At 33.8% G+C, this 26,913-nt stretch overlaps 4 protein-coding genes across 12 annotated transcripts; 3 read left to right on the top strand and 1 right to left on the bottom strand.

The window, feature by feature from the left end:
- The first annotated feature begins 3,005 nt into the window (after positions 1 to 3,005).
- LOC126697823 (LOB domain-containing protein 15) lies at positions 3,006 to 4,703 on the top strand. Its single transcript, XM_050394938.1, has 3 exons — positions 3,006 to 3,487; positions 3,681 to 3,933; positions 4,188 to 4,703. The coding sequence occupies exons 1-3, from the start codon at positions 3,474 to 3,476 to the stop codon at positions 4,608 to 4,610; spliced, it is 690 nt and encodes a 229-aa protein (XP_050250895.1). The 5' UTR covers positions 3,006 to 3,473; the 3' UTR covers positions 4,611 to 4,703.
- A 6,671-nt stretch (positions 4,704 to 11,374) lies between these two features.
- LOC126697820 (probable 37S ribosomal protein S28, mitochondrial) lies at positions 11,375 to 26,307 on the top strand. Of its 9 annotated transcripts, none has more exons than XM_050394929.1 (8): positions 11,375 to 11,759; positions 12,649 to 12,809; positions 12,989 to 14,174; positions 17,018 to 17,100; positions 18,159 to 18,270; positions 19,558 to 19,610; positions 20,501 to 20,520; positions 25,934 to 26,307. In XM_050394929.1, exons 3-8 carry the CDS (start codon positions 13,766 to 13,768, stop codon positions 26,055 to 26,057), a joined length of 801 nt encoding a protein of 266 aa, XP_050250886.1. In that variant the 5' UTR covers positions 11,375 to 11,759; positions 12,649 to 12,809; positions 12,989 to 13,765; the 3' UTR covers positions 26,058 to 26,307. The 9 variants fall into 9 exon arrangements, with proteins under 9 accessions (XP_050250886.1, XP_050250887.1, XP_050250889.1 ...); XM_050394930.1 differs by having other exon boundaries at positions 12,641 to 12,809; XM_050394932.1 differs by lacking the exon at positions 12,649 to 12,809.
- Positions 13,158 to 13,709, top strand: LOC126696673 (uncharacterized). Its single transcript, XM_050393359.1, has one exon. It carries the CDS (start codon positions 13,158 to 13,160, stop codon positions 13,707 to 13,709), a length of 552 nt encoding a protein of 183 aa, XP_050249316.1.
- Positions 23,917 to 25,754, bottom strand: LOC126697822 (uncharacterized). The gene is made up of 3 exons (XM_050394937.1): positions 25,467 to 25,754; positions 25,067 to 25,145; positions 23,917 to 24,164 (listed from the first exon to the last, which is right to left on the bottom strand). The coding sequence occupies exons 1-3, from the start codon at positions 25,717 to 25,719 to the stop codon at positions 24,077 to 24,079; spliced, it is 420 nt and encodes a 139-aa protein (XP_050250894.1). The 5' UTR covers positions 25,720 to 25,754; the 3' UTR covers positions 23,917 to 24,076.
- Positions 26,308 to 26,913: the final 606 nt, after the last annotated feature.

Here is a 26,913-nt window from a genome sequence, read left to right as displayed (position 1 = left end):
TATAAGATGATTACGAGAATATCTCACTCATTGTAGAGATATGGGGGCGATTTACTTAAAATGTGGACTCATAATTAATCACAAATACAGGTTGGGGTAATTCTTAATTAGACTCAAGTAGACTTGGTACTATACGAACTTAAGAAGTACCACAGAGACAAATTTTGTTGGTGGCTTCGTGGTCCCTAGCTAGAAAACAATTCTTTAGAAAACCCAACAGAATACATTAGTGTTGCTAAATATATGCTACACTTTGAAAAAATACTACTACTAAACCTGGATATAAAGACCAATTAAATATAATTATTGTACCAATAATTAAATGGAACCGTAATAGTCCTAATTTGTCCTAAAACCCGCTCCCCCAAATGAAGAGAGAGAGAGAGAGAGAGAGAGAGAGATTTGGTTCATGGGCCTTTGAGGTTGAAAATTTAATGTACATGATAGTTACACTTCGGCCCCAAGTTCATGCACAAGTAAAGGTTTTAATTTTTTTGACATGGCTTCCATGAACTTTGACCTTTGAAGGTTTGAAACGAATGTTTGTTTGGTATAAAAAAGTTGAATATGTGTAACACGTCTTGGATCTAAGATTTGGGGTGGGATTTTTGAAGACCATGAAAATGGAGGTCCTCTTTTTTTTTTTTTGGAGGGTTTATTTAGGGTTTAAAGAAGGTCAAGGAACTGACTGCATGTACTAGCAGTAGCAGTGGAAGTGGGTGGGTGGTGGTTTTGGTTTTGGTGCAAAATGGCAGAGAGGTGAGAAAGTTAGGTTGAGGTCGAAATAACAAAGAGGCGACTTGTTAGCCTTAAATTACGGGTCAAACAAGAATGGATGGTGCCATTTCCTTAAAATCTAAGCAAATTTATCACATTATTTAATCACCTCCAAATATACCCTTCTCTTCCTTTTCCCTCCTTTTCACCACCAACTTTGATATAACACTCCTCAAAATCACAACCAAGCAATGACCTTTATTCTCCATGAAAAAAAAAAGGAAAAAATCCCATCAAGCACTAGATTCTTTCTGCCTTGCTTGTTAGTAGTTAAATGATACTAAAATTTATAATTTCTTGATAGTTTAGGTTTTTGGGATAACTAGTAATTTATTGTAATGTTAACATGCAATTTTTCATTGCAACTTAGCTTATGTATTGGAATTTTCTTTTAATGAAGAAGGTTACAATATATTGCTGCTAATTCATGCAGCTTTTGTAGGATAGTGCTTTAATTAAAGAATTTATTTAGTGTTAGAATTATGTGATTTAATAATTAAATTTACTATATTCCAATAATTTAAGTTTTTAGAATAATCCTTAATTTAACATGGTATTAGAGCAAGAAGTTTTAAGTTCGATCATTATTTCCTCCACTCTACTTTCCATTTAAATTCTCACGTGCAGTATAAACTTTTAAAACAATTAGTAATTTAACATACGTGTTAGTAATTAAGTGACTCAAGATGATATTAAGGATATTATATATATGAGATTAAATTTTATAAGGATGGGGTGTAAAACCCATGTTTTACACTATCCAATAAGTGATTGCCACATTAGCATTTTACTTAAAATTCAATACATCCTACCCCACCTAATAACATCTTAATAAATTCTCAATTTGGTTGGATTTATATATGGGTATTATAATTGATTGTGTGTGATTGTGTTTATTCTTAAATATGTGATAAGATGATGTGGCATGTTGGGATTGGAGGAGTAAAATATGGGTTTTACACCACGTCCTTATAGAATTTAATCTCTCTCTATATATATATTTATAATTGTTGACATAACTTGTTATTATTGGAATATTACTTTCACTTAAATCTGTCATTAACATCATTTTTATTATATACCAATTATAAGAGATCATATCAGCCGTTATAAAAAAAAATGTTGCGTGCCTAAACTTATTAAAGTAACAAAAGCAAAACTTGATTAGTAAATGAAAAGCAAACACACTTAATGTTATGTCCCTTTAACTTATTAAAGTCACAAAAGCAAAACTTGATTGGTAAATGAAAAGCAAACACACTTAGGCGTTGACAACACCAATAAAAGATTTCCCAAAAAAAGGCAACAGCGCTATAGATATAGAAGAGGGAAATTTTTCTTTGTTGAAATCAAACAACCAATCAAGATTTTGTAATAACCACAACGCTTTCCTTACATGATAATGTGGGTGAGATGTGTCTTAAAAATCAGCAGCTATCAGATTATCCCTCATAAAACTCACTTTCACAAACGATAATCTATTTATCTTGAAGGGTGTTCAATCTTTTTCTCTAAACGTCACGTGAAAATGTAGTGTAATTTATAGAATAAGCTCTTTCAAGTGGCGCTAGTTAACTTTCAATCTATTTGATGGAGTTACTGACAGTAAGGATCAGTCAGTAACAATATTCAATTATTAAAAAATATGAACAAAACAAAATAATGAGAATTAACTTCGGATTTAAGAATATGACTAGTCTCAATTATTATTACTCATATTACAAAATATAAAAACAAAACTCTGATACTAAACTAAAAAATAGATAAAAACATAGTTCTGATAAATTCAGTTTTGCTTTTCTTTCCACAGTTCAATGCCTCCCAATTGAAAACAAAAGACAAAAACCACAATAGAACATTTCAATATGTACTAATTGAAAAGGGAAATCCATTATCTTTAAGATGATGCATGCTTGAGTGCTCATATATAGTCACCACACTCAGTCTGCATTTAGTCTTAACCTTCTTCAAAGAACAGATTGCCGTTTCTACACGGCGAGATGATGCTGATATTAAATTTCATTTTCGTGACTGGGATCCAGAAATGGTCTTTTTAATCAAGGTGGGTCTTGATTTTGACAAGAAACTAACATGCCAAGTAAAGTACAGTTAATTATGAACATATAATCTTTTTTCTCCTAGACACCATTAATGGTTTGTTTAAGGTGATTAACATAAACCCGTTCTCACCAGTTTATTAATTACTCCTATATGATAATATAAAAGACTACTAAAGGTCTCCCCTGAGAAAGAAGCAAGACCCACATGCAGCAATGGATTCAGATGGTTGATTCAAAAAAGTCAAAGCACATTTAAGGACTCACACGTGAGCAAGTATTCATTGAGCTGGCATTTATACAACTCTCTCTCTCTCCATTGATGTTTGATGATCTCTATCTCAGTGTGTTCTGATAAACTATAATTTCTGAAATCCTCGTACATATAGCAGAGAGCTCCATAACTATAACATCACCAATAAACAAAAACAAAAAAAAATTTACCTTCTTATTTATTTCAACCTCATACTTATATCCCTTTTATCTATTTCTTTTGTAAACAACACCGTACCACTTTCTCTCCATACCTTGCCTTTTAAGCACACTCTATTCTTTCCTCATTTTCCTCTCTTCTTCCCTTCGTACCCTCTCTCTCTCTCTCTGAGCAAGTCCACCTCCATTCCCAGAGAGCATGCCTGAATGTCCAGAGAAAGGTAAGAAAGTACATGTGTCACTCTCTATCTAAATAGTAGATAATAAAACCTAAAAAGGTCATCTTAGTACACAAATTTCCTTTTCTGCAAAATCTGAGAGAGATGATTAGTAGGCAGTTAACATGCTATTACCCCCCAATTTTTTGATACTTTTGTAACTATGATTTGTGTTTTCCTGACTTTTTCTTACTAGGGAAAGATTTGATGATGAGATAGGCAAGAGGATCAAGAGAGAAACCGATGCTTCTTCTCAAATGGGAAGAAGACACATGTTAGGTCCTCCTGGAACCCTAAACACCATTACACCATGCGCTGCTTGTAAGCTATTGAGACGAAGGTGTGCACAAGAATGTCCATTTTCTCCATATTTCTCTCCCCATGAACCCCAGAAGTTTGCTTCAGTTCACAAAGTCTTTGGTGCCAGCAACGTCTCAAAGATGCTAATGGTAACAACCTCATTAATTATATGCCGAATCAAAGTTCTGTGTCTCATCCTGTATTTTACTTTAATTTATACTCCATCAATTAGTGTACTGTAGCATATAATGTGTTTTGATCTCAAAGTGGGACAAATTTTTTATTTATTTATTATATTTCCTATGATCTTCTTCCTTAGTAAAATCATTAGGTAATGGTTGTTGACATGTTGTTCTTGATTAAAAAGTAACATTTTTTTTTTTTTTTGGTAATGGTAACTCAGGAGGTACCAGAGAGTCAACGAGCTGATGCTGCAAATAGTCTTGTTTATGAGGCCAATGTGAGGCTAAGCGACCCGGTGTATGGATGCATGGGTGCAATCTCGGCTTTGCAACAACAAGTTCAATCATTACAAGCTGAACTCAATGCAGTAAGAACTGAGATACTTAAGTACAAATATAGGGAAGCAAATATCATACCCTCCTCTCATCATCATCATCATCATCATCATTTGGCTTTGCTTAATTCTTCTGGGGCTGTTTCGATTGCTGCACCTCCACCAACACCGCCACCAACAACACCACCACCTCCTCCTCCTCCTTTTCCTCCTAATTCCTCTTCTTCTTCTATGTACAACCAAACCATTACTAGTGCTGCCGATTATAGCACCATTTCATCAAGTGATAATGTTTCCTATTTTGGTTAATTTAATTTCTAGACTGAAAAGAAAAGAATCCCATTTATTTTTCCTTACTATGAATCAACTTGAATAAATGAGTAAGAGAATTTTAATATTGAATGCATGGTTCTTGGTGGGTTTCTTACTTAATAGTTTATTATTGTCCTAATCTATGATATAAATCCAAATAGATCCACAGGTATTGTTGGTTAATGTGTTTCTTTCTTCCCATATCCCTTTCATTTTTCATATCCCTATCATTAAAGCCACAACTACATGGGAATATTTAGGAGCATTGGTTACCTAATGCACCATATAGATATATATTTTTGTTTTTAAGATATTTAGGATTTAAATTTATTCTTTCATTATAATTATCAAATTATTTAATTAAAAAAAATTTATTATAATTTTTATAAATAGAAGCTGAAGAAAGGCATGGAAAAATCTCTCTCTCTTATATATGGCTTCATTGGATCGGGGAAAAAAATTGTGGGCTGGACGACGACGTACGTAGCTCTGGTGAGTTCTGTATTGTGTTGGGAATGGATTAAAATGTAGAGTAATCGCACATGCAGGACAAGTTGACTACATAAATAGTATGCACATGTTAGTGCGTGACATTGAAGGATCTGAGCTGTTGTTTTGATGTTGGGGGAGACAGAAGGCATGGTTGTGATCTTCCCAATGTAGGTTAGAAACTTCTGTTTCATGCTTGAAAATCATAAATGCAACAAATATATTATGCCAATTGTTCCCCTCTTCACGAGTTAACTACACTGTATAAGTTTGTTAGATTTTTTTTTTTTTTTTTTTTTTTTAATGATACCGATGACGTGATATCATTTAATAGAAAATATTATAGTTAGTTATGAATATTTTACATAGACATGACCATAGTCATCTTTACTAATTGAAAACGGGGGCTTAGATGATAATGGTTTGTTGGTATTTGTAACTCCTAGGTTAGACATTTTCATTCTTCCATTTTGTTGTGTCTAAAATTATTTAGACATTCTTTCTTGTTAAAGTATGTTACATAGTTTATGGTAAATTCCATTAACATACCTTGAAGTTTGGATTAATACCAATTAGGTTTAAGACTTTTTAAAATTAGTCAATTTGGTTCCTAAAGCTCCCTAAATAGTTGGTTATTTTTTCTCAATTGTTTTATAGACTAAATTAGATTTAGGGACCAAATTGATTAGTTTTGAAAAGTCTTGGACCTAGATGACATTAGCCCAAATCTTAGGGAGTATGAATGGAATTTGCCCTATAGTTTAATACTAATAAATTTTCTGTTTTCAGACCTTTATTTCTAACTTTATCCATTAAACCTTTTTCAAACCCTAGTTCAACTATTTAGAACCCCTACTAGCTAGTATATATGTACAGATTCTTTTTTGTCACACTTAGTTATATAATTTTAATTGATGGTTTGTTTGTAAAGTACTGTGATTGTTCCTACCAATAGCTGACAAAAAGTCTTCACAAAACCACGTTTTTCATTATTGTTTTTTTTTTCTTCCTAAATTTAGTATTTAAACTAATGATAAGGAATATATATATATATATAGCCTTGTGACGTATTATTACGTAATTTCTACACCTGTATGTCATTTACAACTTTGCAACATCAATCCTTACCAACTCAAGCTAACAACAATTACCATAATTATCCATTCCAAATGGCAACTAATCCATTATGATCACAGACTCATTTTTACTGATTAAGTATGGTCATCTCTAATATACAACTACATATATAACAACACCAAAAATAGTAATAACAATCGCCCAGCACTTCTTACTAATTTCGAACCTGAAAGATTGTATGCACTCTTGACCTTTCAATTCATTTACCTTATTGCTATATAGTTCATTGTACTTTTAAATGTAATGACATTTTGTTCTATTTGACCGCAAAGATAAAGTGTAAGGAAACCCTCTAGTACCATATGTGGTGAAAGTGAAACTCAGCCTTTTCTGCGTGGAAAAAAAAGTTTGATTCTTGAAGGGGGAAAACAATAAATATAAAAAAAAAAAATAAAATAAAGAAAGAAAGAAAAAATTTCTTTAGGCATGTGTTTTAACAAGTGGTGAGAGCAAGAAAAATATAAATAAAAATTTTGTTGAGACACGAAAATTTAAATGGAAAGAAGACTAAAGAAAAAAAGGTTGATATCATATCAATCTAAAACTAGATCTCATTCGTTTATGGAGTGTTGTCAATGAGTTTATACGCCTGAAAAAGGATTAGTTCGATTAATTAAATACTTTCTATGCTTATCCTAGCAACATAATATTTTTTTTTTTCGGTTCAATTGTAACAAACTAACAAGTAACAACTATTGATATAATCCTTGTTAATTAACCTTCTTAACTAAAGGTTTAATTCGATTCTCAAAAAAAGAAGAAGGTTTTATTCCCTTTTCTTATATTTTAAACTCTTGTAGCAATATCCAAGATTTGTTCCTTGCGTGTAAATTTCAACTCAAAATCTCGATGCTCCAAGAAGTCATCTACAGTTATTAATTTAAAATAGTTATCAAATATAATGCAGTAGATCTTTGACATTGTTAAGGCACTAGAAGAAAGGACCACTTGCTTGTTTAGGAATTAGTTCAGATATTTAAGAATGTTGAATATAATTTGGGACTTTATGTAAACCTATCAAAAAATCAGAGTCCATATCTGGATGAATTGTTTCTTAGTTTGATGAAAATATTGACTATAATTGGGATGATATAAGAAAATTTTGACAAGTAACAATGGTCATTGGATATAGTGTTAGTGTTCCCCTTAAGTAAGGGGAATTTTCATAAGTATAATGTATATATATCTTCCTACTTATTGAAGCTAGCTACAGCATTTTATGAAGTAGATGTATGTATTTGTTGGATAGTCAATGGTCTTGCCAGCTATAGATTGTTTTCTCAATGTTGGGTTTCCTTAGCGTGTAGATTTCGACCTGAGTGGGAAGGAGGAAAGAGGAAATCTAAATTTTATATAATTAATTAAGGAAGAAAGCTATGGGGACCTTCATTGCCTTCACTAATATACATCTTCTTATTTTTTTAATTAAATCTATCTCTCTGTCATTCTAGTCTCTAGAAACCATAGATGTGATGGAATTTGGTCTTGTGTCATGGTTGCTTAATCTAGTGGCATCTCTCCCAGTCTTTGTACAACCCCACTTGTTTTTCCTCTTTTTTAAAATCATTCATAGAATTTTGATTTTCCTTCTCTTTGTTCCCTAAAGATCATGTGGCCTCCTTTGTGTTCATTCAACAAGTGAGATTGTTAATTATTCTAAAATAAAGGTGATTAACATTTAAAATTTATGTTCAAGATTGACAAATGCAAACAAATTATTTTAATATGTACTTGTAGGCTGGCTTAGTTAATTAGTAATTAAGCCAAGCTGACACTATGTTAAGTTTGTTTATATCATTAACACAAACTTCATTTATTTCTTGTCTCGATCTTGTCGTTGCATGTGAAGGGAAGATTTCCAAGGTCTTCCCTATTCAGCAAGCATGCATGTTTAGATTACTCAAATTCTTGCAAACATCCGAGTTAATAACCACCAACAATATTAATAAGAAACACACACACACACACATAACTCTAGTAAACCTATATTAATCAATTTATTTAATTACCAAAAATGATTAATGACCCAATAGACAACTTTTACTGTAAAGAAAAAATAGATAAATAATACTAAAGCTATTATTAATTTTACTACAAAAGAAAAAAAGTTTTTTGATGATAAATTAATTTGTAAAGTTTATAGAGTAAAATTTGTATTGGTGTTAGCATCACTAAAAATGGATTATGCCCAGAATATAAAATTAGGATTAGGCAATACTTTTGTTTAATTCATTGATTAAGAAACTAAGTAATAAAGTTAGTGCTCATTTAAAAAAAAAAAAACAAAGAAAGTACAATATATAAAGTTAGTGACAATGAAGAAATCCTCAGCGTGTCAATTTAAGTTTCAAATTGTCATGTAATTTCACTATCCGTCATGGTCAGGAATCTTTTCTTTTCTCCTTCTTGAAGCTGTCGGCAAAATTGATATTTACTTGCATTTACGATCCAGTACTGAATCACTGATATAATTATAAGTTAACGAATGTGGAGAAGAATTGATTGCTAATGTAGACATTAGGAGTAGGATTGGAATTTTTTTTATAAATTTTTTATGAAGCCACTTTAGAAATTTTTTTTATAAATACACGATATTTCAGTCTAAACCAGTAAATTGATAATAAAGCACCTTCTACAATATTGAGTTTAATATGACTCCAAAATAAAACTAGTTTCTATTTTTTATTTCTTTTTAATTGAAGTTCCAAAACGTGTCTTCCAATATAGTCACCTACCAGAACAAAGGTTCATCTTGAATTTCTTACTCACATTCTCTTTATGGTCAATTGCACACTCTTATTAATATAAACCTTAATATCTTGAAGTGGATAGATAAAAGGAAAGAAAGTAAGTGGAGGAAGAAAAATCACTTCTCAAGTTTAGATATTGGGTTTGTTTTCTAATTTGAGGCTCACAAATGGCTCAAAAAATAACATTAATTTTTATTTATTTAGGATTTTAGATAATTATTATAAAAATTGAGTTATTGTTTTCGGATTTAACATTTTCCTTCAAAACAAACATAGTGTATAATAAAATGAGTTAGTTAAATTTATGAAATACTACAAAAGTGCTTCTCTTATTTATCATTTATTTTCTCTCTAACTGAAATGATCAAACATGCTCTAAATTAAATGTAACTAGGTCATACCACAGTAAATCCTATAAAGAATGAAAAACTCAAGTTCAATTTATGATAAACAAATTTATTTATACATTACATTAATAAGAACTCACCCAGTTGACCGATGTCTAGGCATTTCACTCTCCTTGTCCTTGGCACATGTTTGCACCCGAATCTCGATAAGAGAGTGAGAAAGAGAAAAATGGTTGTAATTGTGGGGAATATTTCGTGGAAGTGTCTTGCTTACATTATTCAATACGGAAAATAAAATCACGAGAAATCCCTCTTGGCAAATATTAAACTAGGCACCTTAATACATAAAAATGTGGAAAACTCTACACACTGACTTTAAAAGAACCTGCAGATTAACATGACTATGCAAATTTGAAGAACATATAAAATTATTTGATGTGGGTTGACAAATTCTTCTGAATTAGGAAATGTCAGCAATGGGATTAAAAAACTTTGTAACAGCTTTTCATGCTATAATAATTTTTTTTTTCCTGTACTATACATGCAATTAAGTATAAATCCAGTCTGATTCTGGACCAGAAGAATTGATGAGGGATTCGCAAATGGTTTTTACTGAACATGGGTCCAAACAAGAGCTTCATTTTTGAAGATATATAATGGATAAAATATTCAGTTCTAGATAGTAGATAAATGAAGGCGATCTTACCATGATGAAATTCTTCATAAAAAAAAATCCCCCTAAAATGGAAACAATAATATTTTTCAAGACATAATGCTCTTAATCTTACTTTAGAATTTTCAAACTAGAAGTGAAACAATTTAGCTTTTAAATGTTTGGCCATGAACCATGATCAAAAGTGTAATTATTCAGTAGTCCAAGAATAGAATAAATATTTACTTTTTCTTCTACATGAATAATGGGTTCACCATGAATAGTGGGGTAGGGATGAATTTAGGCTTTCCCGTCATGACTTGCAAGGGTAGAGCAAAGACAAGGTAGGACAACAACCATGTGGGGTAGAGGTGAAGGTGAAGCACCCATGCATGATCCAGTCTAAACTCACCCCATTGCCATCCTTACATTGAATAATTATTTGAGTCAAAGAGATCATAAACCAGACAAAAATATAGTTGTAAAAGTGTAAATAAAAAAGTTGACCGTTCAAATCTCCAATTATAATGCATGAATCAAACAATTAAATCCATCTTGTCTTTTATTACAGAATAATATATATATATATATATATATATTTATATATATAGACCTTACATTGTTAGTTTATTATGCAATTTAGTTTTTTTGGTAGTTAGGATAAAATTTAAATTTATGGTGTTCGTTTCAATATAATTATTCTTTACCATCAAGTTAAAATACTAATTTGTGCATGTTTGTGTCTTTTAAGTAGAATTTAACTCAAATATCTTATTTGACATAAACAAATTTTACTAGTTAAACTAAGTAGAATCTTCTTTTAAATTATATATAAAATTTATTTAGCCAAAAATCTTGTGACTAAATCACAATGACACTAACCAATTCTTTCCATGAGAAGAATCTCATTTGAATCTCTCGCTTGTAAAGAGAAAAGAAAAACCCTTAATTGTCCTAATATTTCACAAGAGTGTATAATAACACACTTGTCATATTAAAGAAAATAATGCTAAAAAAATTTTTATTTTATTTTTTAAAATCATTGTTGATATGATTTATTGTGATTGAGTAACATCGCTTTAAGCTAGTTCCACTACTAACATGAATTGGTTAAATTTATTGTATTAAAAATGACATGTAAAAGAAACCATTTTCCTTTCTATATTTGGTTAGGCTTCAAAGTTTGTTGTTCTGGGAACTGGGATGGATCAGGATGCAGGGACATGATTATCACAGCCCATAGGGCTTTATAAGAGCTCCTATAACATATCAGCTAGACCCACCTTAGAATTGGTGACTTTGGGCCACTCTTTCTTAGCCCATATCATCAGAAATTTATTGTCAGAAAAAAACTATTATTATTATTATTATTATTTAAAAAAAAAAAAAAAAACTAATCTCTACCCGCCTTTCTCTCTCACTCTTTAGCTACACCTTCAAACCGCCATAGCCGCAGTCCTCTGCTTGTCTCAGCTCCGTAGTCAGCCACCGATGCTCACAACACTGCCATCGAAGCCAAAGGCCAGAAAAATCTCTCTCTCTCTCTCTCTCTTAATTTCTCTTGATTTGACATTGTTTGGTTGCCGAGAAACTGTGTAAAAACTGGAAATTTTCTTGTATCTGTTGCTTAATATGCCTATATATGGATTTTAAACTCGTTTTTGGATGTGGGTATTTGAAGGGCTTATATGGTTTGTGCGTGTAGGCTGATTTGCGTCCAGTGTGAAAAGGCTATGAAAGGTGTTTGTGAAAAGTTCTCTTAGAAACTAAGGTATTCCACACTCATTACAAACAAGTCCATTGTGCAAAAAATAGCTCATCAGAATTTAAAAACAAGCCCGTTATCGGTTTTGCAGTTTAATGAAATGGAAGTAGCATATTGGTATATTTGTATTGGAATTTGTGGTTCAATACAATTGGTAGTCTCCGGCTGTTTCTGATATAATTTTGTTTCATTTTGGTTTTGTGTATATGAAATGGTCGAGGGTTTGATAATTATGACGAAAAAGTAGTTTAAAAAAAAAAAAAAAATATATATATATATATATATATATAACTTTGGGTATATTTTTGGTCTTATAAATGAGTACAGTTTGAAATGATTGTTGTAATTATGCATATGCTTGGGAATTTTCTTTTGTTAATGCATTATTGATTTGAGTAGGTGGTTTTGGGTCAATTTACTATTTTTTGCAAAATGTTTTTGGGTATATATTGATAAAATTTGCTGTATTGAGCTTTATTTTCTTTTCTGTATCATAAAGTGAAAGATGTATCTTGGAATTAAGTGGTGTGATACATTATAACCAGTATTAGAATGTGGGGCTTTGTTGTTTTGGGCTATCCCAAAGATGCAACCCTATGAATTGCATTTGCAACAGATGGGGAAGCCAGCTGTTTTGTAATTCTAGAGGGCTTTATTCAATTTAGTGGTTCATTGATGTTTATGTGACAGTTATAGGTTTCTGTAGATTGATAAAGTTTTATTTTTGGCAGAAAAAAAATTCGCAGTTTCTAGATGTTTTAAATTCAGTATCAGAGATGCTATCATACCAAATTTCATCACAAAGGCTCATTCCTATCTAATGTTTCAACTCACTCAAAGTTTATTGCTTAGTTATGCCACACCCTGTAGTTCTAACCAGTTAGAAGTTTTACAGAATGCTAGTTCCATGTGTTCGGTTCTTTCCTGAAAGTTTCAAGTGTTATACGGACTTATAACAATTTCAAAGCCAGCTGGTCAGTTTCTGTCAACAGTAAATTGAATCTGCATTGTTCTACACCAGCTGAAAGAGGTCACCATCAAGTGATGTTCAGTGTGGTATATGATCAATTTAAATTATGTGTGTTAGCATATTGATTTCAATTGAAATTTTGTAGAAGTCCCTGTGTAGTGCATTTTTCCTTAGGTTTTACAATCCTTTAATGCTGCATTTTCTCTGAGCTGTTGTCACTTTAATTTTGAAATTTATCATCAGTTCTTGTTTTGGTTGGGTGCAGGTACCAGCTTGGGTTTTTATCAATGGTGGAAGCTTTAACTTCAAAAATACCAAGCCCACTTCATGGGTTGCACACTAAACCCTCACTCCAATCTTTTTCTTCACCTCCCAATCCCAAACCCTAATAAATCTCCAACACACCTCTGTCCCAGTCCTCCTCAGCCGCTCCCATGGCTGCTGCTGCTGCTGCTCTCCAACTCAGACCCAAACACAGAACCCTCCACAACCCTTCTCTCATCCACCTCTTCTCCACCTCGTCCACCCCTCCTCCTGACCCCACCACTGATCAATACCCATCCTCCACTTCATCCCAATCCCAATCCCAATCCTCATTTTCTTCCCATTTCTCTGATGTCAAAGCTAGTCTCAAACAACAACAAAGACCTATTTCCCCATTTTCTTCAAGGAACCCCACAAACCCATCCAAACCTTCAAACCCTTTAAGCTCATCTTTTTCTAGGCCTTCCAAAGCCGCTTCCCTTGAAGAAATCTGCAAGAACCTATCTGAGTTTCGCACCAGATCCTCTGTGCCACCTTCCACCATTCAACCCAACTCTACACACTCCTCTCAGAACATCTCATTTCAAGAGCTTTACAAACGGAATGTGACTGCGAAGGCAGACGAGAATGCTACCACAAATACCACCGAATCTGGCCTTCGAAAGTCGGTGGTGGTGGCATTGGCCGCAATCTTTCCTTTGAAGCGATTCGAGAAAGCTTGAGGCAGATTCATTTGAAAACTGAGCCACCCCAAAATCAGAGGAGCAGTGGGGACCCCATGACCTTATTGGCATTTAAGAATAGTTTGAAATTGAAGCCGACATCAAATTCGGGCCCAGTGATTGGTGGGACTGATATGCTGCCGCTTTCGGTGTTCGGGAATGGGAGGGAGAGAAAGGCAGGGGAGAGGGAGACAATGGCGATGAAGACAGAGTTTGTGAAGATGTATAGCTATGGGGAGTTGGGGGAAAAGCTGAGGAATCTTAGGCCTTCTGTGGAGGAGGTGAAGAAGGAAGGGGAGACTTTGTGGTTTTCTCTCTCAGAGTTGAATGAGAGGCTGATGAAGTTGAGGGAGATGGAGGAGAAGGATACTGAGTTGAGGATTGGTGGAATTTCATTTAAGGACTTGAGGGAGAGCTTGGATTGGATGAGGCAGCTGGAACTTGAGAAGGCAAAGAAAAATTCAGGTTAAGTATCATGGTTTCAAAGTGATATTTTTTGAATTGCTAGTTTTCTTAAAGTGTGTTTTGTTAATTTGGATGGCAGATGATTGGATTATGTAAATTCTATTTTAGTTGCTTAGAAATTTAGGAAATTGGAAATTTTGAACACTTGGTTTGCAATAGTTGGCATTTGGAATTGAGTATAAAAAATAGTGGAAAATTGTTTTGGTTGGTTGGTGTTGAAATATTTTAGTTCTCTGATTCGTTCTTTAGAAAATTGGAGAAAGAATAAGAAAGTAGTGCCTTGGATTACTCAATTTTGTGTTAATGTCATGCCCTTCTTGAAATCCCTAGAAAGGTAAAGAATATATGAACCAAAAACTTTCAGATTTTGATAGTGAAATTGTTGGGGGGGGGGGGGGGGACTTGAAGTTTTCAAGTGAGTGTTTCCTGTGCAGCGTATTATATTGTGCTTTTTTTGATATTATATTTGGATGGTTGATGATAAGAGGATATAAACTCTGTTTTGGTTGCTGAGATTGTGGACAAGGAAAAGGAGCTGAGTTTTGAATATCGGTTGTTTCAGCAGTTAGTAACCTCACTTTTTCAAATTATAGCTTTTTTAAAACCTCAATTTTTTTCTAGGTAAAGTTGTTGTTGTTGTTGTTGTTTTTTTTTTTTTTTTTTTTCTCTCTCTCTCTCTCTCTCTCTCTCTCTCTCTCTCTCTCTCTCTCTCTCTCTCTCTCTCTCTCTCAAAGCTGAAAAATAAGCTGTATTAAATGGGCACAGATCAGTGATCACAGTGTTCTCTATTTTTTTAGTATAATATAAAATTTTATTTGATTGTTCTCAGTTCAGTTATCATGTAAAAGCCAGTCCACCTTGAGTTATTAAATTCGATGATTTTAAAGATGATAAATGATAGATTAGGTTCCATTTTCGGCTGTCTGACACCACTTTAGAATCCTTTGCCCTTGTTGCTAAAAAATTGAGCTTTGGTTGCTGTGAAAGATACTTGGATGTTGAGTATTCTATTCTGTACTGTTATTATTTTCTTTGAGTAACATTTGGGATACTGCTGACATGACATTTGATTGGAGTAACATCACGTTCACTTGGGTCCCCGCCATTGACACTACTTTTATAATACACCAATCATGATAGGCAATGTTAGTTGTGAAAAATGTTGGGTCCCAAGACTTATTGATTTTCTTTTTCCAAAGCAGTTGTAACATTTTCAGGCTACACTTTGGAATTTGGCTTGATCAAGTGAAGAATTTTGTTTCCTAGGTTGCAAATAGTGAAGTATCTAAGATTTATAGTTCTTCCTTTCTCATTCCTCTTTGCCATGGGGATTTGGGATCAAAAAGTTGCTATTTAATAAAGCCTTGTTGGGTAAATGGTTGTGGTGACATGTATTTGAAGACATGGTATTATAGTAACGGGTGATAAATATGAAGTATGGTTCCACTGGTGAGTTTGGTGAACGAGAAAGGTGAGGAGGCCATATGGGGTGGGACTGTGGAAGCATATTAGAAGTGGTTGGGACAGCTTTGCGTGGTTCGTTAGATGCTATGTTGGAGACAACACTAGAGTTTAATTTTGGCATTATGTGTGGCAGTGGTAGAGTACTCAATAGGAGAGAGATCCCAATTTGTTTCTCATTGCAAGAGATAGTGATGCCACAGTGGAAGATTATGTAGAGATTTGAAATGACCAGTGTTATTGGTTCTTGGTGTTTATTTATACAGTGCAAGTTTGGGAAGTAGAATTTTTGGCACACTTGTTGGAGGATCTTTATGTTACAAAGGTCCAGTCTGGGAGTGCTGACAAGTTGGTGTGGTTCCCTTTGCCAAAAGGCTTCTAAGTGAAGAGTTACTACAGTATTTTGAGGGGGAGTCTTGCAGATTTCTCGTGGAAATGGATATGGAAAGTTAGTGCTCCACTGAGGATGGCTTTTTTTTGGGGTTCTTCTTCCCTTATGGTGTGTGGCTTTAGCGAGGGTTTTGACAATATCACTTAAGGAAGCGGGGTATAATTATTATAGAGTGGTGCTTCCTATGCAAAAACCATGCACAGATGTAAATTATTTATTTTTACATTGTGCTATGTCTTAGGAGATGTGGTCTATGATATTTGGTTTGTTTGGGGATTCTTGGGTTATTCCTAAGTCTGTGTGAGAGATGTTTGAGTTCTAAAAGAAAGGGTTTGGAAGAAGAGGTGATGGGGCATACAATAGTCAGTCACTTTGTGTCTCATGTGGTATCTTTGGAGAGAGTGGAATGCTAGGTGCTTTGAGGGGCACGAATTAAGTAAGGCAAAGTTGAAATATTTACTGCTGAAGTCCTTATTTGATTGGACCTCGCAGCATATGGCATTTTCGATTGCAGGGTTCTTGTGTTTCTTGGATTCTTTGAGTTTTCATTAACTCTGCAGTTTCAATTTTTGTTTGTTGTTTTTCAAAGGAAAATTTTTGTGTTTCTCACAACTAAAAATAGGCTCAACCTGCCAAGAGCTTTGTTGTTCAATTGGCACATCCTGGTGTTTTTGATGGAGACGTCCATGGTTCAGATCTCCTTTCCCCCATTGTAACTACTGAATTATCAAAAAGAAAAAGAAAAAGAAAAGGCTCAAGCCCAATCTTAAGTTTTTTATTTTTTACTTTTTTAATATAATAATAAATTTTTATCACATTGATTTTCTTAACTTTCATGTAATACTTGTTTGAATGTGTCTCAAGTTGTTGAATCTCACTTAAAAATTGTTTTTGATTGATTAAATTTCGCCAGCTTTAATTTTTCCCTACAATAGGATACAATACTATATGCATCTTCCTAAAATCTATTAATTCTGATTTCTTTTTTCAGTCCAGAGACTTGATATCTTGGGTCAGTTAGGCAGAACTCCTGACTTTATGCTTCAACCTCCAAAGGAGCATCTAGTTGAAAAGGCAAATATCCTTCTCTTAGCTTTTCTATATTCTTGATATTTTTTTAGTTGTATAAGATGTTCATTAACTAGATCAGTTTTTTTCATTAAAAAAAGTGGAAAATCTCACATGCATAAAAAATTGGAGCACTAGATGATAATGTGGATGATAGGACCACCTAAAATGAGAACTTTCAAGTCCATTCCTATAAGTTCTTCTCTCGAAATTCTTATTGATGTTTAAACGTGGAATTCTTTAAGAAGTAATTATACTTCTAAGCGGTAATTTCACTTGTGGTTAAATCTGTTGAGATCTTGTTAATAAGGAGAGAGAATTTGTAAAACCTTTATGTTGTTTACTGGAAGACATTGTTCAGTGGCAGTATAGTAAATGTTGTAACTCGAAATTTCGAATACAAGGGCGCCTTTTGTGGTTTACTTTTCCTCAAGATGGAAAAGAATGAAGCTTGAGGAGCCTGCATATGTTGGAATTGTTTCTCATTAAGTCTATCTTTTGCTTCATATTTCGGATGGTATGATCTTGCAAAAGAGCTAAATGCAAATTCTTCACATATTTGTGACTATTGTTGCATTCTTTAATTTAAGAAATTACACTCTGGTACTCCTAATGACTGAAATAAACTAAGTGACATGTATCATCTGCAATATGTCCTTGCTAGATTCCCTTGTACATCCTATCCTTCACTCCATGAATATTTTTTTCCAAAAGACCTGGAATCAATTTCATTATATATTGATTCCTTAACTGTGAATTTACACGAAGTAACATAGCCTTACAGTATTGTTATCAATTATGCATACTTAGGGTCCTTTATAGAGGGGTTCCCCCCCCCCCCCCCCCCCCTTCCGCCCCTCAAGGAAGTGCATGTTCTTAAATGGAGCCCAGTATGAATCTTTTAATGCACAAACTGTTTTTAATGACTTTGTTATTTTTTTTACCAGTCAAAAAATTTAACCTTCTAAAGCCTGCATTTATGTAGATTTCACAGAAGTTACTCTACCTTTCTAAGATCTAAAGGGATTTGATGCTCTAATACTTTTGAAATATGTTTAATGCAGTATTTCCATCCGGATAATATGTCTTCTGCAGAAAAACTGAAAATTGAGCTTGCAAAAGTTAGAGATGAATTTAAAATGTCAGATTCAGATTGTGGATCTGGACGCGTTCAAGGTAAAGGGGTTTACATTTTAGTTCCGTTACACTTTTCCATCTTGATAGATTGCATGTTTCTGATTTCTGTTTTGTGGTGCATGTGTATAACCTTTATCTTTTAAAATAAAAGTATGCTGAAATTTACCTGCTTTAATATAATTCTTTTGAATGATGTGTTTTTTGGTCTTATATTTTGGTTCCATTTCCTGTTTGTAATACTAGATGATAACCCTTTTTTAACATTGTTTTACATCTGCCCTTATATGTTCCCAAACATGTTAAAGGAGAAGACCATTAAGAAAAGGATAAATGCCAATGGGTTCTAGCCCTTGTAAAAGCAAAGTGGAGGGTGAGGTCATCGTGACTCTTTTTGGTGCCTTGGAACACCACACTCTTCCATGGGAAACTTACAACACATGGGCCTCTCAATGTCTCATAATAGGAGCGAACATCAAATTCTCCATGCCTATTCAACCTCCACCTGATTCAACTAGGGTCCTCTCAGCTAGGGATATAACTTATAAGCATACAAGATATCAAAGGAGTTTGTCGACTCCAATTCCTAGTCAGTTAAATCTCTATTAAACCTGAAATTTCCAGAAGTGTATATTTCTTCCATTGTATTAAATCTCAATGAAGAGGTTGGGCCTTGCTTCGATGACAAGTGCCTTCCACCAAAAAAGACAGGTTGCGGGTTCAAGTCCGAGAATTAGCCTTTCCAAACAAAATTGGAGGAAAAACTGCCTACCATGACCTCTTTTAGACCCTGCAAAAGTGGGAGCTTTGTACACTAGACATGACATTTTTTTATTAAATCTTGGTGAAACACAATATAAAATAGATATTTTTTTTTAAGAAATGAGTAGCAGTTGAGTTGGCTAGCCAAGAGATACCAAGTAGCTATTATCTAAATTAGCTTCGAACTTTTCCATGAGGAGCATGTGGTTAGACTAGGATGGCATAAATGTATTTTTTTCAAAGTTCTGTTGTGGACTTACCAGAAAAATTTCTATTTTATTAGAAATCCCTGTTGTGGCTAGATGGAATATAAAATTAGGTTGAGCCATTTGAACCCCTGAAATATGAGGTTGTTCTCTCTCTCTCAATAATCTTTTTGATCATGTCTTTTTGCCCTTCTGTGGGTGCAACAAACAACTTTAATGGAAATGAAAATACCCTTCTTGTTCTTTTTGCTTGCAAGAAGTGCAAATTTCAGTGATCCTTGAAACTTCTTCCATACATACTAAGCTTGCAATCATTTTTTTGGATATGATTATGGATTTCCTTTCTCTGATTTCTTTGCAGTGGCACAACTCACAACTAAGATCAAGCATCTATCTTCAGTTTTACACAAGAAGGTGACAGTTGAACCAAGTACTATTTATTTGAGTCTATTATTTAGATTCTTTTCATTATATTACTACTTAGTCCTGTATTGTTTAGTTTTAACACTTCCTTGAATTCAGTCTTGCATTAGATAGTTTTATTTGGGGGTAATATCAATCCCTTGATTGAACAATTTCTTACAAATCTTGTTATCTACCTGCACCTAGTTAACAATAAATTAGGGGCATTGAGGTGATTAACATGGTATATATTGTTCTAGCTAATACTTTTAGTGTATGTTTGGAATGGAGGAAGATGAAGTGAGAGGAGAGGAGACGAGTAATAAATTTCAAGAGCTTGAAATTGTGGATAAGAAATATTTAATCAGTTGCACTTACAGGTGTTCATGAAACCAAGAACACAGACCAAACTGACCACCACTGGTGCAAGTGCAAGTTGTGCAACATCAGTTTAGAATCTTGCCACATTTTTGCAGTGTGCTGTAATGCATGAGCACATTGGACTCTTGTGAAAGTTAATATCATTCAAATGAAACTCATGACAACTAAATGTTATTTTTTTGCTTTACTTATCTGATGAATTGACTCAAGCAAATGCAATGTTGCATCAAAGCAGCAATTGATGTGGCAGGATACGACTGGCATCCAGCTAGCTGAATGATATTAGGGAGCAAGAAGTTATATGTGTTTGACATTTTTAATTAGTTACTAGTTGCTGTTGCCTTCAGTACAACAGCCAATATATTACAGATGAGTGGGGTTCCAAAAATTAATAATAAGAGTGCTAAGTAGTCTCCCTTTTTAATTGATTGCATAGTCTAAGTACTGTAGGTGCTGTTACTTTCTCTTTTTCCCTTCTTAGATTTATTTATTTGTATATTATTATAACTATAATGTTGTAGGATAAGCATTCTATAAAGGGATCCGGATCCTCTCCATTTCCCCTTGAAATGGAGAGGGTCCAGTTCACGGTGGAGATTTGTTTGAAAATTATCAAGGGCCAAAAACGTGCCACATCATTTAAAATGTAAACACCACACTTAACCCCAGTTAAACATTTAAACTACTTTAACTTAGGTTAAACACTTAAACTAGAGGCACTCAACCGGACAAACCACTGAAAATGTTTCAGACTCTCTTTCAAACTCTCTCTCACCAAACCCATATGAAAATTTCAAACTCTCTTCTCCGAGGATTTTCTCTCTGCATCCCACGTTCCTCAGTGTCGCCGGTGCCACCAGCCATCGTGCCAAGCCACCGTTGTTGCGTGGGCTATGTCTTACACCAACCTAGCATCAGCGGAAAGTGCCGCCCACTTGCAGGCATAGGCACTACCCAGCATCACCGGACTGCTCCGCTAGAACAGTCACTGCCTAATAAGTTTCTCTCTCTAATTTTTTTATTGATAACCTCTGTGTTGGTTGCTGAAAAAATGAAGGGAAAAAGAACTATGATACCGCTATTTTTGATTGATTTATTGGTGCTAAATATGGTTTTTTTTTTTTGGTTGATAGAACGGTTTCTTTGCGTTTGTGTGTGTTTTAATTTTTTTTTTTTAGCTTTTGGTTTTGAGCTTGGTGGGGTGTTTCAGATTTGGGGGATTTATGGATTGTTTTGATCTAAATTTGTTCTAAAAGCAATGGGATTTATGTTTTGATCTCTGTGTTTGTGAAAGAACCATGTACTCCTCGAGATGGAGCAATGCGTTTGGGCAGCAATCGTATGCGGCTCAATCAGCTGCATATGGCGCTAGTGTAAGTTTCTTTTCTGTTTATCAAAGCAAAATTTTTTATCTTTAGTAGTGTTTTGAACAAGAGTTTTGTAGGTGTAATGTGGGAGATATGCAGGGATAGGAATAATTGCATATATAATGGTGTGGCGTATTGGTTATCGAGCTGAATTTGTTGTTTTTTGAGATCATTGTTTGAGTGGTTGTGTATTATTGGAACTAGTAATACCCATTTAATTGTAGGCCTTATAGACCCTCTATATTGTTCAGATTTGGGGGATTTATGTATTGTTTTGATCTAAATTTGTTCTAAAAGCAATGGGATTTATGGGTTATATTTTTTATTCCATGCCCAAGTTTCTTGAGACTAGGATAAAAAACAGTTATGGATTGTTTTGATCTGAATTTGTTCTAAAAGCAATGGTTTCCTTTTTTGTGCTATATTTTTTCAGTGGTTGGTTTTGAGTTTATAGATTGAAATCAGCAAGTGGTGTTTCAGCTTTGTAAGATTTATGGGTTGTTTCAATCTGAATTTGTTACTAAAATTATTTTAGTATTTGATTTTTTTTTTCTCTGCTTTGCCTAATTCCGAACTCTTGCTCCTCATCATTATGAAAAATATGGTCATTAACTTTTACCATTTTAGCTTATAAGCTGAATTAAACCTTTTACTTTCAAATTAACTTGTCAATGTCAACACCTTTAGGTTCTAATAAGAAGAAGTCAATATGGGGTCAAATGCTCTTTTGAGGTGTAACTCTTCTATGGTATAGAACTGCTTTGTGATATGTTCATTCCATTATCAAATTCTTCTATAAAAAAATTCCACCCTTCCCATACCTTTATCAATTTTACCTCAAGAATGGTTGCTGTAGTTCTTGGCACTAATTCTAAATTTAAGAACTTGGTTAACAATAATGCTTGATGATTGGTTTAATGCAAAACATGCTTCTTTGAACTTCTTTGTGCATTAACAATACTTTTAAGTACCTTGCTGAAATTTATGTCCCTAACATTACTTGTTATCAGTAGTGCTTTGTAGAATTATCATTTAATTTTTTATCACATCAGTTTTGCATCTTGGCATGCTTGAATTTACTCCTACATTATATCATATGCTTTATGTATCATAGCTATTTATCATGGTTGAGTATGTGAATCACTTATAGTTTGTTATAATGTATTTGCTATATGTTTAGAACTTTCATTTGATGGTATGTATTTTTGTCATAATGCATTTGATTTTTATTTTTATAGAAAATGAGTTGAAGCAGCTAGCAGCCATCTATTAAAAGTCTGAAGAGAAGGGTACAGAGCAGTGGTGACATAATCAAGCTCACCCTTGCACCCCCTCCTTCGTGGTAGATGGAATATGGAATTTAAGAAACAGAGCTGTTTTCCAAGGCGAGAAAGTTAACATCCGTGAAGCCTGCTTGCGGATTCAAAGCAGAATCATAGAGTTCCGTACTGTAATCCAGGCAGCCAACAAAGCTCATTGCGCATCTTCATCCCAGGTTTGGAAGCCACCCTTGACTAGGTTCGTCAAGCTAAATATGGATGCTGCAACTGGACCATCAGGAACTGCACTAGCAGTAGTAGCAAGGAACTCCCTCGGCGAGGTGATCAAAGTTTGGGCTAAACCTCACCATAGCTGCACCCCCATCCAAGCAGAAGCAAGTGCAAGGCAGTCAATCTAGCCTCTAATGAAGGGTGGAAACAAGTAATCATAGAGAGCGATTCCAAGATGTGTATGGATTTACTGTCTGACAATCCTTTTGTGCCTAACTGGGCCATCAGCAATGATATTGTTAATATCCTAAACTCTGCATCAGTTTTTCTTAGTTACTCTTTTGTTTGGGTCCGTAGGTCTTGTAATTTTGCAGCACATAATGCTGCAAAGCTAGCTTTGAATTCTGCATTACCTTTGTGATTGACAAGGAGAATCTACCTGAGGTTGTCCTCTTTGCTTGTGTGGTAGACTCCTATGCTGTAGTATCTTCTTTTTCGTATGAATGACATTGAAGTTTAGCCAAAAAAAAAAAAAAAAAAAAAAAAAAAGTCAAGTGCAAGATATATGCAAAGCTTCATGTACCAAATTTTACACACTTGTTATCAAGAAAAGGTTTTGAAGTATTCCATGACCGATTGAAGACAACAAATTTTGAAGCTAGCAAGGCTAATTTTTCAGTTTTAGTAAAGATTTAGATTTGATATATTCTTAGCTTGTAGGACAACTTTGACAAGTGTGTGCATAATTTGTAGTAGCATTTGGATAGTTTTCATAGTTGGCTTATGAAGGTACTCATGTATGTTGGTTTATTATATGTACATGTTTGAGTAGTTTTTAGTCAATCATTGTTCATAAATGTGACAACTTATTTTCCCTTGAAGCATTGCAACTATGTATGTACTTGTGCATGACAAATTTTCCCATTTATGCGTTGTTTTATAGAAACCATAAACCAATGGAATTTGTACCACATACATGACTACAAGGTCAAAGTATCATAAAAAATAGAGCAATTGCTTCAAATTGATCAATTTTGATGTCGAATGAAATTTGATCCAATAGAGTAGACAAGAAAGGAATATAATAAAAAATGAACAAATTTTATTAAAATGTACACTTTGGTCACATAACAAGAATTCCATTGAAATATACACTTTAATTACATGATTATAATAACATGAAATTTCTACAATTGTTGTGCTTATTGTTTGACTACACATTCCACCTCTTGCTTCTTGACTATACATTCCATCCAAAGTCCACAACTTTCAATCTTAGCTTGATCACTTCGACTTGCCTCATGTTAAACAACTTGCCCATTCCATTCCTACAAAGGACAATTTACACACACCCAATTCTGCAATCAGTGGCATGACAGGGAAAACAAAGAGACACTCACAATACATTTCCTAAACCTTTCATAATAGAGTGAACAATTAAAAATAAAATCAAAATCCATGGAAAAGCACATACATTTACATAACAGTGTGATAAAAAAAAATACCCACAAACCAAAAAAATGGAACCAAGCATTCTAATAACCACAGCATAAAACACACACAGATAATTCTGCACTTGGTGTTTCTCCTGGAACCATGCCTTTCTTTTATGTTGTCATTTTCATGTCTTTTTTCTTAACTTATGCAAAGCATTTGCATATGGAGTATTTTCCAATAATTAATTCTTCACTCATCCTTTATCTTAAACTAGCTTTGCTTCTGCCGTTTATTCTAAAAAAAAATTAGCTTTGCTTATGCTTTTCCTTTTTGTGTTTTTTATCCTAGTCTCAAGAAACTTGGGCGTAGTATCAAAAATATAACTCATAAATCCCATTGCTTTTAGAACAAATTCAGATCAAAACAATCTATAACTGTTTTTTATCCTAGTCTCAAGAAACTTGGGCATGGAATAAAAAATATAACCCATAAATCCCATTGCTTTTAGAACAAATTTAGATCAAAACAATCCATAAATCCCCCAAATCTGAACAATATAGAGGGTCTATAAGGCCTACAATTAAATGGGTATTACTAGTTCCAATAATACACAACCACTCAAACAATGATCTTAAAAAACAACAAATTCAGCTCGATAACCAATACCGCCACACCATTATATATGCAATTATTCCTATCCCTGCATATTTCCCACATTACACCTACAAGACTCTTGTTCAAAACACAACTAAAGATAAAAATTTTTGCTTTGATAAACAGAAAAGAAACTTACACTAGCGCCATACGCAGCCGATTGAGCCGCATACGATTGCTGCCCAAACGCATTGCTCCCTCTCGAGGAGTACATGGTTCTTTCACAAACACAGAGATCAAAACATAAATACCATTGCTTTTAGAACAAATTTAGATCAAAACAATCCATAAATCCCCCAAATCTGAAACAACCCACCAAGCTTAAAACCAAAAGCTAAAAAAAAAAAAAAAAATTAAAACACACACAAACGCAAAGAAACCGTTCTATCAACAACAAAAAAAAAAAAAAAAAAAAAAAAAAACCATATTTAGCACCAATAAATCAATCAAAAATAGCGGTATCATAGTTCTTTTTCCCTTCATTTTTTCAGCAACCAAACAGAGGTTATCAATAAAAAAAATTAGAGAGAGAAACTTACTGGGTAGTGACTGTTCTAGCGGAGCAGTCCGGTGATGCTGGGTAGTGCCTATGCCTGCAAGTGGGCGGCACTTTCCGCTGATGCTAGGTTGGTGTAAGACATAGCCCACGCAACAACGGTGGCTTGGCACGATGGCTGGTGGCACCGGCGACACTGAGGAACGTGGGATGCAGAGAGAAAATCCTTGGAGAAGAGAGTTTGAAATTTTCATATGGGTTTGGTGAGAGAGAGTTTGAAAGAGAGTCTGAAACATTTTCAGTGGTTTGTCCGGTTGAGTGCTTCTAGTTTAAGTGTTTAACTTGAGTTAAAGTAGTTTAAATGTTTAACTGGGGTTAAGTGTGGTGTTTACATTTTAAATGATGTGGCACGTTTTTGGCCCTTGATAATTTTCAAACAAATCTCCACCGTGAACTGGACCCTCTCCATTTCAAGGGGAAATGGAGAGGATCCGGATCCTCTATAAAGGGTCTTCAAGCAATGGTGCAGAGGAGGAAGAGGATATTGAAGTATCTCCGAAGAACTGACTGGGATTCCTACTGCTTGGTTCTCTCTAAACTTGGTCTCCGTGACAACCCTAATTACAAGCACTAGACTAGTCAACACTCAACAATGTGATCCCTTTGTTTTCTTTGTAAGATAATTATTTGGTCTCTTGGAAAACAGTGATAACAAGAAAAGTGGGCAAGTCCATAACGTGACCAGCTCTGTGTTTTTTCCTTACCTTTTTGTTAGATGTTTTTGTTTTTGACGTAAAATCACTAATGTAGTTGGTCTACTTGATTTTTGTTCCATTCCATATGGGAATCAAAGGATATAAATACAGTTCATTTTTTAAAATCTATTTCCTATTCTTTAATTGGATTTTTTTTTAAATTATTTTATTTTATTTAAATTTATACTTTGAACAAGCTTGTTTTAATGCACGTCTTTTTTAAAGACACTAGTCACTATTTGTGCATTGCAATGGATAGTTATATAAAATTTTATATATATATATATATATATTTGTTTATTTATTTAGCTTGAAAATATAATCAAACTCATGTAATTTATTTAAAAGTAATGACATCAAAGTAATTGAGTAATTGTCCTAAATATTACATTTGTATATTCATAACTTCATGTTTAGAAAAATATTGACTTAAATTTAGTTGGATTGAAATACGTTAATGTGGCTCAACATGAACGTAGTAAAAATAAATGTTATGTTTAAAATTTTAGATATATATATTTTGGTGCAAACCTATCTTTTTGTAGTATGTAACTACACAAAAATGGACCGAAGTGGGCCAAATGGATCGAATAGGATCAAAGTTGACTGAATAGGATAGAATGGACGGAATAGAACCTAATGTGGATTGAATAGGATCAAAGTAGACCGAATAAGACCAAAGTAGACAGCATGGACCGAATAGAAATAAAGTGGACCAAAGTGAACAGAATAGGA

The sequence above is a fragment of the Quercus robur genome, chromosome 8 (genome assembly GCF_932294415.1).
Source record: "Quercus robur chromosome 8, dhQueRobu3.1, whole genome shotgun sequence".
Lineage (NCBI taxonomy): Eukaryota > Viridiplantae > Streptophyta > Magnoliopsida > Fagales > Fagaceae > Quercus > Quercus robur.
This window is presented reverse-complemented; position numbering and strand designations above follow the sequence as displayed.